The sequence below is a fragment of the Oncorhynchus nerka genome, linkage group LG28 (genome assembly GCF_034236695.1).
Source record: "Oncorhynchus nerka isolate Pitt River linkage group LG28, Oner_Uvic_2.0, whole genome shotgun sequence".
In the NCBI taxonomy this organism is placed as follows: domain Eukaryota; kingdom Metazoa; phylum Chordata; class Actinopteri; order Salmoniformes; family Salmonidae; genus Oncorhynchus; species Oncorhynchus nerka.
Genome location: NC_088423.1, coordinates 42,939,523 through 42,955,867, shown reverse-complemented (window position 1 = coordinate 42,955,867; position 16,345 = coordinate 42,939,523). Strand labels below are relative to the sequence as shown.

Genomic DNA, 16,345 nt, shown 5'->3' with positions numbered 1-16,345 from the left:
GCCATTCATATTTTTATTTTATTTCCAGTTGTTTCTGTAAGCCACCCTTTTTAAAACATCAAAATAGTTATATTTCAAAGATAAATTCAATAACAACAACTCAGCTCCCATTGAGTAGCCTATTAGGTACTATTAAGGGCAGACAGAGGGACGGAGGGCTGTTTTTAGTTGATATTCACTATGTAAATGCTTTTGAAATAGCCAGCCAGTCTCCGTTGGGCTCTAGACACCTTAACAAATTGGTCTTAAAAGGAGTTGGATGAATCAGCGGGGCTCTGAGTGCAACATTAAAGCTCCCTTCATCACGAGCCCTTTGCTGCCCCAGCATTCACACAACATATTGATCTCTTTTCATCAGAATGTTGGAGCTGGCACCCAGTGGGAAAGCTGCCTGACACTCTCACAGCTCTGTAATTATTACCCTGCCCAGTGCCCACCCACCCGGGCTCTTAGATAACTAGGACTGAGCTAGATGTGTCAGTGGGAATTTTTTGGGGGGGGATAAATGTCTGGAGATCTTCCCTCTGACAACATGGGATAAAAACCTCTTAGGTCTACAGTTACTGTTATCTTCCTGGTAACTGGATGACAATCAAAGAATACTTTGGAATAAACTCCAAACGCCTCACACAATTGTTAATCAGATTAGATTTCTTACTTCCTCGCGCACAGTTTTAACAATTAGAATGTACTTTGGTAAAAGATCATGATTGAGATATTGACTTTGAATGCTTTTCTTGTCCTGTACACTGTAGATATTGCCAAGAGAATCTCACTATACGAGATCCACAGAGAAGAGACAGGCATGGTCATATTCTTGGAACATTTACATCCATATACATTGGTCAATACAGAGCATATATAGAACATCACATTGATAAACAGTGTCAGATGTTAGTTTTATGTTTTCCATTGAGGGTTAACACATTAGATGCTATGAATAGTAGCCATCGTTAACTCTATGGCGCATACATACGCAAACATTTCCTTTGACAATATACACTGATCCCTACAGGAAATCTACATAGTGTACATTCAACTGATTGGTGTACTGATTAGAATAGCTATTTCACACATACAGTAAACACTCTTTCTACAGATGGTCATGATGAGTGAACCGGGGATGTTGTGATTCGTGTGCGTTTTACATGGGTTGGCTCATTCAGCTTGTGCTTCGAACATCGGCAATCACCTTGTTACCTCTCTGTCAGATTGGGTTGATCAGTCCTTGTATATCTCTGTCCAACTGTGTTCTCCATAGGCCAGGTGAATGAAAACCCAGCTTTGGAAGACTGTCAATATGTATTTTCAAACCCTCCACCTCTTTTCCCCTTTCAGAGCGAGGGATGGGTTGTTCTCTGGTGAAGTGCGGTTGATGGGTAGGATGGTGTGGTCACGGTAGTAGGGGTGATTGTGGTGGCACGTGGTGCGGAGAGTCTATGATCACATTGGCCAGGGCAGTGGTCCGGTCAGGACAGTCTAGTTCGTTTCAGAGAGCATGGCCAGCACTGTGTCGGCCTGTGTGGCTAGCTTGGTGCTGGAGTGACCAGAGAGCTTGGTTAGCGTCTCCTTCAGGTTTAGAGATTCCATTTCTTCCTTCATCATGCCTGAGAGAGTGAGAAAGAAGTAGAGAGAGGACATGCGTATATATGTGTGTGTGTGTGTGTGTGTGTGTGTGTGTGTGTGTGTGTGTGTGTGTGTGTGTGTGTGTGTGTGTGTGTGTGTGTGTGTGTGTGTGTGTGGTACCTACTGGAGTTGGCCAGGCTACAGATGAGGCCTAGGGCGCTGAACTTGACCTCCACTGCCCCCACTGGGTCTTCCAGCATCTTCTGCAGTGTAGGCAAGAGCTCTGCCTCCTGGAAGGATTCCTGCATGGAGTCTGGAGAACAGCAGGACACACACGCACACACACACACACACACACACACACAAAGAGGGGGAATTAGTATAAACTAGAATAAGCTTACAGTAATTCGCCATTGTAAAATATGAGCTGATATTATTACATTAGCAGTATATTATTACATACTGATATAATATATACTGACATTATTACAAATATACACTTAGTATACCAAACTTTAGGAACACCTTCCTAATATTGCCCTCAGAACACCCCCCTTTTGCCCTGAGAACAGCCTCAATTCGTCGGGGCATGGACTCGACAAGGTTGTGTCAAGTTGGCTGAGTGTATTTTGGGTGGTGGACCATTCTTGATACACACAGGAAACTGTTGAGCGTGAAAAACCCTGCAGCGGTGCAGTTCTTGACACAAACCGGTGCACCTGGCACTTACTACCATACCCCGTTTAAAGGCACTTAAATCTTCTGTCTTGCTCACTCACACTCTGAATGGCACATATACACAATCCATGTCTCAATTGTCTCAAGGCTTAAAAATCCTTCTTTAACCTGTCTCCTCCCCTTCATCTACACTGATTGAAGTGGATTTTTACAAGTGACATCAATAAGGGATCATAGTTTTCACCTGGATTCACCTGGTCAGTCTATGTCTTCATGTTTTGTATACTCAGTGTATTAGTTTTGGTTACTGTCAGTAAACCTGTATCTAGTTATATTATGCTAGTCCAAATGGTAGGTTTAGATGTATTGGTCTTTCCCTCTGAATGCTCTCAAAGGATAGAAAAATCCCTCACCAATGTCAATGGCAGATGCAATCGCCAGGGCAACCAGGGCTTCATTCTGCATGATGACGTGTTCACTGGTTGCCATAGAGATGAGGTGACGCACCCCATCTGCTTTGGTTACAGCGTTGATGACTTCCTGTCAAAGTCAGGAGGGAGAGAATCAGCCTCTAGAAGAGATGGGGATTACGTACTGTATGTATGGTTTGTGTGCGTGCGTGTGTGTGTGTGGGTATGTGTGTGTGTGCACGCGCATGTGTGTGTGTCTCACCGGAGCACGACTGTGTCTAATAAGGGCAGCCAGGAGGCGGTTTGCCTCTCCCCTGACCCCTGCATGGTCCCTTGCCTCACACCACTCCATGACCCTCGCCAAGAGAACCTCATCTTTGCCCAGCACCGTAGCTGCCTCCTCTGACAGAGGTCGAAAGGAAGGAGCGGAGGAAGAGAGAGTCGGAGATAGAGAGCGGGTGTGAGAGATTGAGATAAGAGAGAGAGTAGAGATGAGAGAAATATGTTGGGTAGAAAGGGATGATTGAATGAGAGGGATATAGAGGAGAGAGACAAAAAAGAGAAGGCAGGAAAATAAAGAACAGAAAGGATCAGAGAGGGTGAGGACATTAGAAAGTGTCAAGGGAAAGGGGATTGCAGAAGGTAGAAAGAGAACCACAGAGACGGGCAAAGAAACAGAGAGTCAAGATTGAGGCTAGTGAGTAAAGAGAGCAGGAGTGAGAAAGCAGACTCAAGAGTGGTGACTCCCTTTAGACTAGTGTATTACCTCAGTAGACTCCAGTAATCAAGGGGAGCCACAGTACCCTGCAATTTACCGTGACAGGTCATAGCAGAGCCTGTGGCGGCTTGGCATTTACTCTATTGTTTGGTGCTGAGAACTCCCACAGACAGTGTAAATAGGCTGTGATTCCAACAGTGCCGTTGGACATAGTATAACATTACAACATCTAATGGAGCTGAATTAACTATCAATTACAGGTGGTTGGTTGTGGGAACAACAGCCCTTTTTCGCACATTGATCACAACTAAAATGACTCCCACCACATACAGTTGCAGCCACGTGTATTTGCACGCTTGCACTTTTCTTACAATTCCCTACTTGTTCAAAAAATACTTTGAAATTGAAAAAGGTCTGTCCTTGAGGTTTGATAATGCTGTGTGGTTGCTTTGCTGCCTCTGGCACTAGGGGCCTTGAATGTGTGCAAGGTGTCTTGGAGTGCAGCGTTCAACCCAGTGTCCAAAAACTGTGTCTCTTGAGGGTTGTGGTTCTTCCAGCAGGAGAAGAATCCCAAAACACACGTGAAAACAAAAACACCCAGATATGGTTCAAGAAGAAACGTTGCACAGTTCTGGAGTGGCCAACGATGAATCCAGATTTGAATCCCATCAAAAATCTATGGAGAGATCTGAAAACAGTTGGTGGAAGGCACATCTCAAACTTTAAAGAATTGGAGTAGTTGAAGAGTAGGGCAAATTGCCAGTAGAAAGGTGCAGCTCATTGATGGCTACAAGAAGTGTTTGTCTGCAGTTATCTTGGCCAAAGGCTGTGCAACCAAGTACTTGATCCGGGTGCCAAACATTTTGTCAATGCCATTTGTTTCTATTTTCGTGATTAAAATGGTAAAAGTAACGGTGCTACATATAAGTTTTTTTTGTTGAATTTTAGCATCGTATTTTCAGACAAATGTCCATAACATATATCATTGTACCATCTAAATCACTGTGAAATATATTTTCACTAACAAAAAATAGTGTTTTTACAGCTGTTTGAAGCTGGTGGACCAAAACCTCTGTTTGAAGCTGATGAACCAAGACAGAAAGGTCCATCAGCTTCAAATAGCTGTAAAAACTAAATTTGTGAAAATATTGAAAATAGACGGTACAATGACTCCCTACACTATTGTTTTCTCACATAAACTGAAGAATTTTACAGCCAGGAAATGAGTGCGAGTTCCACTAGATAAACCAGCCAGAAAGAACAGTTTTCCTAGTTTATCAACAGAATCCACTCGGGCGGGAAAAATCAATAGGCAAAAATCACAGCCAATCATAACACTGGCAGGTAAATAATACTCTGAAACATTATCATTCCACTGTTGGTGCCAGATATATTATCAACATTTTCTGAAATTATAACGCAAAGATTTTTGCAAATCATTTGTGTAGCACCTTTAAGTTTCACGAAAATAAATTGGTTGTGCAATGTTGAAAAATATATATATTTTTCCTCAAATTTCTACATATTTTAAAAGAAATAGGGATTTTTTTAAAGAAAGTGCAAGGGTCCCAATATGTTTGGCTGCTACCGTATAATTACCTCTATACCGGCTAAATGCATCATGCCTTTATGATTTTAGCTTAATCAGATACAGTATAACCCACACATCTACACTGAGCACACACCCCTCCTCCACCATACACCTTTTCCAGTCACCTTGGCCATCCACCATCATGCGCAGGGTGCCCAGCAGTTTGAACTGCACTGGGGGCATGTCAGAGCGCAGCAAGGTCCTGATTCTCTCTGTCACCCCGTCCTTCAGCATCCTCACCTTATTAGTGGCTGAAACACCAGGGAGAAGAGGGATCAAAGGTCAGAGCTGACAGTCCTGAGAAGAGCTTACAAGAGAATACCATTAGTGATTCATTTCATGGTGTCAGTTTGTAATTCAGTGGTGGGGTCAGTGGGGTCAGTATGTGTGTGTGTGTGTGTGTGTGTGTGTGTGTGTGTGTGTGTGTGTGTGTGTGTGTGTGTGTGTGTGTGTGTGTGTGTGTGTGTGTGTGTGTGTGTGTGTGTGTGTGTGTGTGTGTGTGTGTGCGCGCACATGCATGTGTGTATGTGGTTATCCATCCTAATATGCACCTGGGATGGCCAGGTTTCTGAGAGCGCTCAGTCCGGCATGCTGGACGGACACATCGCCTTCATCCACATGTTGCTCTAGCAGGGTCAGGATATGAGGAACCACCCCCAACTCCAACATCTTCACACAGTTACTGTCTGAGAAGGTTGAGAGAGGAAGGTCGATAGAGAGAGGGTAGAGAAGAGACAGTAATTGATGAGAAGAGACAGAGAAAAGATACAAAGAGAGAAAGAGGTGATAAGGTAATCAAATATGAAGATTGACAGGGGCTTAGAACATCAGAGACGGGGGAGAATCCATTCTCATGTCAAAACCAAATCAGACAATGCAGATAAGTCAATCTGAAGGCATTTTGCCATCTTACCGTTCCTGGCAAAATTGGCGATGGCCAGGGCTCCAGACAGCTGCAGCTGAGTGTTGGAGGACTGCAGCCAGGAGAGCACGTCCTGGTACACCACCCCTGTGCCCTCGCCGAAACACTTCTGCATGGACTCATCTAATGCACCAAAACACAGCACACAGGGAAAGGCAGCACATCAGACTAGTCAACCACCAACTATACATTTTTTGTGATCAATATTTCATTTATAATTTAAATTGTATTTATTTCACCTTTATTTAAACCAGGTAGGCTAGTTGTGAACAAGTTCTCATTTACAACTGCGACCTGGCCAAGATAAAGCAAAGCAGTGCGACACAAACAACAACACAGAGTTACACATGGAATAAACAAACATACAGTCAATAACACAATAGAAAAAAAGTCTATGTACAGTGTGTGCAAATGAAGTAAGTTAAGGGAGGTAAGGCAATAAATAGGCCATGGTGGCGAAATAATTACAATTTAGCAATTTAAACACTGGAGTGACAGATGTGCAGACGATGAACGTGCAAGTCAAATGGCAAATGTACCTACGGGGGAAGGATGGCCAGCCACACAGGAGGATTATTTTTCACTAAAGTGGAGATAGAGGCCATGCTAACCGAGATTGATGCAAGCCATTTCGGAGTGAAGTGCATGAGTGAAGTGCAACATCGACCTATACGCTGATTCGGTGAGTGAGTTTATAAAGAAGTACATTGGAGATGTTGTACCCACTGTGACTATTAAAACCTACCCTAACCAGAAACCCTGGATGAATGGCTGCATTCGCGCAAAACTGAAAGCGCGAACCATGGAAAGAGGTCTGGGAATATGGCTGAATATCAACAGTGTAGTTATTCCCTCCGCAAGGCAATCAAACAAGCAAAATGCTGGTACACGGACAAGGTGGAGTCGCAGCAGGGTCTACAGGAAATCCCAGACTACAAAAAGAAAACCAGCCACATCACGGACACTGACGTCACGCTTCCAGACAAACTAAACACCTCCTTTGCCCGCTTTGAGGATAGCTCTGTTAACCCTCAAAAGGCTGCTGGCCCAGTCAGCATCCCTAGCTGCGTCCTCAGAGCATACGCAGACCAGCTGGCTGGTGTGTTTACGGGCATATTCAATCACCCTCTATCCCAGTCTGTTGTCCCCACATGCTTCAAGATGCCTACCATTGTTCCTGTACCCAAGAAGGCAAAGATAACAGAACTAAATGACTATCGCCCTGAGGCACTCACTTCTGTCATCATGAAGTGCTTTGAGAGGCTAGTCAAGGCTCATATCACCTACACCTTACCGGCCAACCTAGACGCACTTCAGTTTGCATACCGCCCCAACAGGTCCACAGACGACGCAATCGCCATCACACTGCACACTGCCCTATCCCATCTGGACAAAAATAATATACCTATGTAAGAATGCTGTTCATTGACTACAGCTCAGCATGCATTCAACACCATAATACCCTCCAAGCTCATCATCAAGCTGGAAGCCCTGGGTCTCAACCCCGCCCTGTGCAATTGGGTCCTGGACTTTCTGACGGGCCGCCCCCAGGTGGTAAAGGTAGGAAACAACATCTCCACTTTGCTGACCCTCAACACTGGGGCCCCACAAGGGTGCGTTCTCAGCCCTTTCCTGTACTCCCTGTTCACCCATGACTGTGTGGCCATGCACGCCTCCAACTCAATCATCAAGTTTGCAGACGACACAACAGTAGTGGGCTTGATTACCAACAACGACGGGACAGCCTACAGGGAGGAGGTTAGGGCACTCGGAGTGTGGTCAGGAAATCAACCTCTCACTCAACGACAACAAAACAAAGGAGATGATTGTGGACATCAGCAAACAGCAGAGGGAGCACCCCCCTATCCACATCGACGAGACAGCAGTGGAGAAGGTGGAAAGTTTTAAGTTCTTATGAGTACACATCACAGACAAAAACAGCTTCTATCTCAAGGCCGTCATACTGCTAAACAGCAATCACTAACTCAGAGAGGCTGCTGCCTACATTGAGACCCAATCACTGGCCACTTTAATAAATGGATCACTAGTCACTTTAAACAATGTCACTTTAAATAATGCCACTTAAATAATGTTTACATATCTTACATTACTCATATCACATGTACAGTACAGTATTTTATACCATCTATTGCACCTTGCCTATGCCACTCGGGCCATCGCTCTGGCTGGCCTCCTTCAACCACACCCTGTTCCTCATTGCCCCTGGTCCCATATATCCCTGGACTTTGTCACCGGTCTCCCTCCGTCAGATGGCAACCCCACTGTGGTAGATAGGTTTTCCAAAACTGCACATTTCATTACACTTCCCAAGTTACCCTCAGCCAAGGAGACAGCCCAGTTTATGGTGCAGCATGTCTTCCCGGATCCATAGACTTCCGGGTCGACATTGTCTCCGAACGGAGTCCTAAGTTCTCGTCCAGGTTCTGGAAGGCATTCTGCACCCTCATTGGGTCATCGGCCAGCTTGTCCTCCGGTTTTTATCCTCAGTCCAACGGCCAATCGGAGCGAGCCAATCAGGACCTGTAGACTACTCTTCGTTGCCTCGTCTCTGTCAACCCCACCACCTGGAGTACACCAGCAACTCCCTTCCCTGCTCGGCCACTGGACTCTCGCCCTTCGAGCATTCCTTGGGTTACCAGCTCGTGCTCTTCCCTGAGAAAGAGGAATAGGTCAGCTGTCGCGTACCTGGAAGAGAGCCTGGCCCACTCTTCTTAAGACCACCTCTAGGTATCGGCGACAGGAGGATCGCCACCGGACCCCATCTCACCGCTATCGGCCCAGATAGAGGGTATGGCTGTCCTCCAGTGATTGCCCCTACGGGTGGAGTCTGGAAAACCTTTCCCTCTGCTGTTTGTCTTCTATTGCTCCGTACCCTCTGTATACATCCCACTTTCCATGGGTCTAGGATTAAACCTTTGTCTCACAGCCCTTTGTCTCCTGTTTCCAGTTCGCCTTGTCTCATCTTGTCTCTTCAAATGTCCCAGCATGTTTTCCGTGTGTTACCTTCTCTCTTGTTCTTGCTTATTAGTCTTCCCGGTTCTGACCTTTCTGCCTGCCCTGACCCTGAGCCTGCCTGCCGCTATGTCCCTTTTAGACTCTGCTTTGGACTACGAACCTCTGCCTGCCCTTTTGTCATGAAAAATATTTTGAGAACCGAACCATCCACCTCCTGTGTCTGCATCTGAGTCATATTCTGAGTCGTGAGAGATGTGAGCTGATAGACAGTGAAATGGTGTGTGTGTGTGAGTGAGGCATGGACACAGAGGGTTAGGTTGAAGGGGAGGATAGTAAAGGGTTTCTGGTGCCTCCAGGTCAGGTTGAGTTCCTTACCTCCCAGCAGGAGAGACACGATGAGGTTGGAGCCGATCTTGATGCTGCAGAGATCATGGGGGTCAGAGCCACCCTGTAGACCTCGAATCATCTCAGACAGAGCCTTAGGCACCCCCGACTCCACAAACTGCAGCTTTAGCACGTCTGACAACAGCAGCACAGGAGGGGTGTGTTAGTCTGAGCACACATTCATTCATTCAACCCTTCATGTGAAAAGCATTAAACCCCATACAGCCTATTTCATCTCGCGTGTCTCTGTATAAATTACATTTCAGGCCCTTGTCCAGACTCACCACTCTCTCCCAGGGATCCCAGAACCTCCAGTATGATGTGTCTTCTCTCTGCGTCAGGAGCCCGTTTCAGCTGGGCTGTCAGCACCTCTGCCACGCCCACCTCTACCAGCGCCTCCCGCGCTGTGTCTGCAGGGATCAGAGGCCAAAAGTTTTTGTCTAAACCTTTATCTAACCAGGTCTTTCAGTTATGAAACAATTATCATTCACAGATAAGATGTGAGGAACACAATATCAACTGGTTCAAGTCAGTATACAGTGTAAAGTCACCAAAACAAATGAGTCATTCCTCGTCTCTGTGACCCTCTAAAGTTCCTCTGGTGGTCCTCACCCATGTCGGCCAGGTTACAGAGGGCCAGCAGACACACGTTGACCAGTGGGTCATTCTCTGGATACTCCCTCATGATGGCCACCAGCCTGGGGATCACCCCACTCTGCACCAGCTGATCCTGCTGGGCCGCTGAGAGAGGGAGGAGGAGAGAGAATAGAGGGAAAGGGAAAGAAGGAGGGAAAGTCTAATGGATTGAGACTGAGATAAATAGACATAGAGAGGTGGAGGTACACACATCCACACACACGAAATCCACCAGGACAAGCATTGCGTGCTAAGATTACAGAATTAATTGAATTAATATGGTACAATTCATCCTGTCACTGCAGGTAAAGCCAGGCCCCGGCCTGCTAGAGTCAGTCTCACTCACTGTTGTCGAAGCAGATGCGTCCGATGGCTCTTCCAGTGTGGAGCAGCAGTTCCTCATCTGCACTGTTCAGCAGGGGCACCAGAACCTTCACTAGCCCTGCCTCAATGCACGTGTCCCTCACGGCCGCTTTAACACAGGGACAGAATTTCATCAACCTCTGATTCTACCCACAGTGAGCCTATGGCATTGGACTGGATCTTGGCAGATGTAAATGAAAAGTACTCTAGGCACTGTCAGTGAGTGATAACCAAAACCACCCCCTCATTTTTGGTTTAGGGGGTGGTTAGTACTGAATGCAAATAACTGAGTGGCAGAGGTGCTTTAAGCATAGCACAGAATAATGCATAGAATAAATAACAATGTATAGTGAAAGAAGGACAGGGCACATCATTAACAGATATTATGCATCGATCCAGTAGCATCTACATGAAGTTAGAATGTGTCAACATCAAATGTGTCAACATCCATAGCAAAATCAACTTATTTAGTTTTAATCAGTGAGTCTTTCTGACACAGTATGAGTCAGAGTAGTAGTGATTAAGGCCTTGGTTCTCTGCATTAAACTCAGATTGCAGGCTGGTCTCAGACTAGACGTAACACAGTAAATGAAAAACGGTGACACTAAAATTAGTATGATATGTTATGTTTGGTATGGTTACATAAAACAGAAGGTTACTTAAGGCAAAAACTAAAGTAGCGTTGTTGGTCGGGGTGGGTGTACAACGCAAACGTCTAGCAACCCAAAGGTTGCGTCTTCTAATCTCATCGCGGACAACTTCAGCATTTTAGCTACTTAGCATGTTAGCTAAGCCTAACCTTAACCCTTTAATCTAACTCCCAACTCCCAACTCTAACCTTAACTCTAACCTTAACCCTAACCCCTAACGTTAGCGTTAGCCACCTAGCCACCTAGCTAATGTTAGCCACAACAAATTGGAATTTGTAACATATCATACGTATTGCAAATCCGTAACTATTGTACAAATTACAATTTATATCATATCATATGAATTGTAATTCGTAACATATCATACAAAATGGATGATGGACATCGACAAATTAATGCATACCATACCAAACCTAACATACAGTATCATACTAATTAGAGTTTTCTGGATTCTCATTTACTATGTTACGTTTACCCCTGAGTCCAGGTTGCAGATTGGTATTCATGCCCCATACCATCTGTCCCTTTGTCTACAGTAGTAGGGTGGCATCTAATCTCACCTTCCCTGGCCATTTCTGCCACCACCAGTGCCACCTGTTTGGTGAGGAGACTCTTCTTCCCGAGGGACTGGGCCAGGATGGGAACAATACCACTGGAGGCAATCTCCACTGCGGCACCCTTCTCTGGGGACAGATAACACATACTTATATGGCAACTACCCCTGGGTATGGATATAGAATAGAATGGAATATAGCTGAGGATGGAAAATTACCATTGGCTCCATAGTAACATAAATATCTTTATTGACCTATAGACAACTTGCTAATTGTCAACCAGAAATTAGTTCTGACACAAAACTCTTGCTAATGTACTGTAAGTGTCACAGCAGTAGATATAATTCAATTTCCTGTCAATCTTCTCTGTGTTGAGATTGATCAGGATCACTGGGTGCAGAGGTTGTCTTCGGCCATCCTCTTTCTACTCCTGTTTCTGATTAACAGTGACTCTAACCCCTCTGTAATGTCAGGAGACCAGAGAGAGAAACTAAAATAGAATCCTCCTCTGTTGAGCTTGGGAGGCAGATTCATTGTCATTAAAGCAGCAACGTGCAATAGACACAGAGGAAGACCTGATATTAGCATTTCCCCTTTCAAAGAATGACACAACAGCCAAGGAGGCAGGTCAGGTTGTCAGGCTACGCTGCGCTGCTATGGTAACGTCCCCTTGCCCGTTTTTGAGGGGAACCAAATTTAGCTGCCAGTGCACAGTGCAACTTCAGATAAACTGGATATTTGCTGGAGCAGAGAGAGAGAGAGAGCTGGAGAATAACCTGAACTGTCCCTATCACACTTCCTTCCGTTCATTCTTTCTCTCCACCCCCCCCCCCACAGCACTGTGATGTTTTAGCCTGGTCTCATAGACTAGACATGACATAGTAAAAGTACATACAGGACACTCAAGTTAGTATGATATGTTACGTTTGGTATGGTTACATAAGACCAAAGGTTAAGGCAAAACAAAAGTAGGGTGGTTGGTCGGGGTGGATGGGTAGGCGAATATTGCAAACGTCTATCAACCCAAAGGTTGCGTGTTCGAATCTCACCACGGACAACTTTAGCATTTTAGCTAATTATCAACTTTGCATTTACTTACTACTTTTTTTTTGCCACTTTGCAACTAATTAGCATGTTAACAAACCCTTCCACTAATCCTAACCTTACACTTTAATCTAACGTTAACCCTAACCCCTAGCTAACGTTAGTTACAACAAATTGAAATTCATAACATATACATTTAGTAAATTCTTAACCTAGTGTACACATTTTTATTCATTACATATTGTACGAATTGCAATTCGTAACATATCATACGAATTGTAATTTATAACACATCATAGGAAATTGATGATGGATGTCCACAAATTAATACATACCATACGAAACGTAACATATCATACGAAATGGAGTGTCCTGGATTTATGTTTACTATCTTAAGTCTACCCCTGAGTCCAGGTTGGATACAGAGGAGAAACAGCCGAGGTGTTCTGAACACTCCTGCAACACTCTCACATTGAAGCAGTCTTTTAAAAGCTGGAGATTTGGGCTAAGACCACGACAGGCATCCAAAATCTGAAAAAAAGAGAAACTTTGCGCCTCAACCCAGTAACTCAAAAAAGGCGAGAAGGACAGATTCCAAAACAACCTGATGAATAACGTTGAGATAATTTAAGCTGAGACGATAGATCCACATTGCTACTATAGTTTCTAGAAGCTATGGCCTTGCTTGCCATGGCCAAAGCAATGCCATAAAAGCTGACTGATGGGAACAGGCAAGAGTGAGATTGATGAATCAGAGGTCAGTGTCTACTGCAAATGTGTGTGTAGACTCACTCTTCTCTAGTAGTATAGCCAGCAGGGTGTCCAGATGAGGCTTAAGCTCCTGCTCTACCAACTCTGTGCTCACACTGATGGCATTCAGTGCCTCAGTCAGGGAGTCTGCAACATATACAGACACAACACACACATACACACACACATGCACCAAGCGTGCGCACACACACACACACACACACACACACACACACACACACACACACACACACACACACACACACACACACACACACACACACACACACACACACACACACACACACACACACACACACACAGGAAGAGAGACACATCATGTATCAGTCATATCCTCCTGCAGATCAACTACCTTGCTCACATATACAACAAAATATTCCTGTACAAATAATACATGCTGGTAACCGTACACCCTGATGCTGTATAAACATCAACACTGCAACTCCTCATGAACCTTCAGGATCTTCCAATCTCATAGTGGCTTACCAATGCACATACATGTCAAATGTATTGCACTTGTTAATGTTGGTGCAATTAATCTCAGCCAAACACATTGGCACATAGAGTATAGGACCAGAGTGATATGAATATACGAATACACAGGCAAAGAGGTCAAGTTGCATCATGGATTATACATCAGAGACAGCGAAGGGGTGGCTGGCAACGGTATCCCCCATGCCAGAGGCTAGGAGTAGAAGGGAGAGAAGTGGGGAATGTGTGTGCGTACATTATTTCCGCAACATGCCTCTGTCCCCTCCAGCTAGCAAATATCTGACTGCTTGGTGCGTGACGCTGTCTTGTCACATCCCACACTTTTCTGCTTGATGATGTTGTTGTGACAGGGGACACTGTGTGCGTGTGTGAGTGCATGAGTGTTTGGGGGGCGGTCTCCCCGTTCAGGCTCTCCATTGGTCTTCCTCCATACAGACAAATGAAAGAGTTATCATACAGTATATACATTACTTATATATATATATATATATATATATATATATATATAAATAAATTATATATATAAATTATATATATAAATTACTTTACAACTTCATTGAACCTATCTGAAAATAAAGCGATATGAACAAAAAAGAGCAGAGAACCCTTGACTTGAGCGCAGAGAGTAAGAGAGAGTAAAGCAGAGCTTAGTCAATGTGTGGGTGTGACAGTTAGCTGTCCTCTGTGCTGTGTCGTCAACACATACTTTCCAAGCAGAGCCACAGACAGAGAGTAATCACCTTGGCTAATCCCTGGTAAGCAGTGGGAAAATAGAACCTACAGTAGGGGGCTATCAGGGTTAGATATAGGCCCGGAACGATACCAGAATCGCAATACTCGTCATTATCGTGGCAAGGAAACTTATTTCGTAAAACAGCCCTAATCTTGGAAACAATCATCCAGAGTCCCATTTATTTAATTTCCAAGCTAGAGCACACAATATTTTACATACAGCAGGTTTTTAAAGGACCAAAAGACTTTGGTCTGCTTCGTGTTTTTATTTTTGCCATGGAAAAAACATGACAATACTGGTATCGTTACAGCGATACCTAGTAAATACACAGAGTCAAGTACCACACAGATCCCAATTTTACAGTTTCCGTTTGTCATTCATAGTGTGTGTGCATGAGTGCGTGTGTGCATATGTGTGAGAGTCTAGGGAAATGCTGCGTACAGCAGAGTGTTAATCTGTTCCACTGATATAGATATAGGCCCACCCCATGGTCCTTATTACCACTGACATACCACAAACGAGGTGCTTCCTTTAGGTATCTCCAGCCCTCCCATCTCTCTCTCTCTTTCTCCCCTCCTCTCCCTGTCTTCCAGGGTTGCTTCAGAGACATCCCGCTGTGCCCTGTCTCTGTCCCACAATGTTTACCTGGGCCTGTAATGTCAGCACATATTACTATGACCTTTAAACACAAGACAGGGAACTAAAATAGACAGGCTGATTGTGTCTTGGAATCTGAGCTACATCCTTGTTGATTCCCACTGCACTGTACATCCCCTGCTCCAAATATTGGCAATGCCTCCACTGCTATACTCACTCATTGGCACACGCTGTAACGGAGGTTTTCAGAAAGGGTTTTTCTACTCACCCACGTCGGCCATGGCTGCAGGTCGGCAGGCGCTCACTACTGTCTCCCTGGGATTTTATCCCGGCTCTCTGGCTTCCTTCCTCTGCCGATACTGTATGTGTGTGTATGTCTGTATGTGTGTGTGTGTGTGTGTGTGTGTGTGAGTATGTGTGTTTGACTCAGTAATGAGAGAGCAGCAGCCCTGCTTCAGGCCAGGCGTGCCCTGTCTTCAGTCACTGCGCTTGCGTTCTCTCTCCCTCTCCCTCTCTCCCTCTCCCTCTCTGTCTTTATTTCCCTCTGTCTCAAACACAGTAGACACTGTCTCTCTTCTCTGTACCACTCACTCCCTGCCTCTGTTTTTTAATTCTCTCTTGTCTTTCTCCTTCTAGTTCTCTCTCACACAATCCCTCCCCCACCCGCCCTTCTGCCTCTCTTTCTCTCTCTTTCTCTCTTTCGCTCTCTCTCTCTCTCTCTCTCTCTCTCTCTCTCTCTTTCTCTCTCTCTCTCTCTCTCACTCCCTTCCATGCTCTCTCTATCTCCCTCCAGCCCTCCTTCTCGCTCCCTTTCTAATACGCTCTAAATCCTAAATCTCTCCAAAGCTCATCAGTCGACTATTAGCTCCTAGGAGACACTGAGACTGAAATACAAGAAGCCACAACAATGACGCAAAAATGGATTCCCTTTCCTGGTCCAGCCTCCCTGTAAACCTTTAAAGATTACTTTAAAAAGGAACAATAACAACAAATAAAAAAAATATGGCTAAATAAAGGTCATAATGCAATATAAACTACAACACAGAGGCTACTGTGATAGGACTATCACTAGTATACGACATCATCTTATTACCTCTTATTACATCATATTTCCTTCCTATCAATAAGACTTACTGGGCCAGCAGAGCGTGAGACCTTCATTTCATAAGAAGTAGCTAAATGAAGCCACACCGGTGAAACGTAATGTAAAGTATTACAAATCCAGATAGAACCTATTACTGTAGTGGTGCCAGGAAATTC

At 44.7% G+C, this 16,345-nt stretch overlaps 1 protein-coding gene across 1 annotated transcript; it reads right to left on the bottom strand.

Moving 5' to 3' along the window:
- On the bottom strand, window positions 1–15,682 carry LOC115113241 (rap1 GTPase-GDP dissociation stimulator 1-like). Its single transcript, XM_029640681.2, has 14 exons — window positions 15,354–15,682; window positions 13,285–13,389; window positions 11,455–11,577; window positions 10,228–10,353; window positions 9,858–9,986; window positions 9,530–9,655; window positions 9,237–9,380; window positions 5,877–6,008; window positions 5,515–5,649; window positions 5,089–5,214; window positions 2,917–3,056; window positions 2,658–2,784; window positions 1,751–1,879; window positions 1–1,607 (listed from the first exon to the last, which is right to left on the bottom strand). Exons 1-14 carry the CDS (start codon window positions 15,364–15,366, stop codon window positions 1,480–1,482), a joined length of 1,683 nt encoding a protein of 560 aa, XP_029496541.1. The 5' UTR covers window positions 15,367–15,682; the 3' UTR covers window positions 1–1,479.
- Window positions 15,683–16,345: the final 663 nt, after the last annotated feature.

What these genes read in the sequence shown, in the direction of transcription:
- LOC115113241 (XM_029640681.2), bottom strand. An exon ending in ACGCATCTGCTTCGACAACA is followed by an intron (nt 9,987 to 10,227) that starts GTGAGTGAGACT and finishes TCCCTCTCTCAG; the next exon opens with CGGCCCAGCAGGATCAGCTG. An exon ending in CGCCAATTTTGCCAGGAACG is followed by an intron (nt 5,650 to 5,876) that starts GTAAGATGGCAA and finishes CAACCTTCTCAG; the next exon opens with ACAGTAACTGTGTGAAGATG.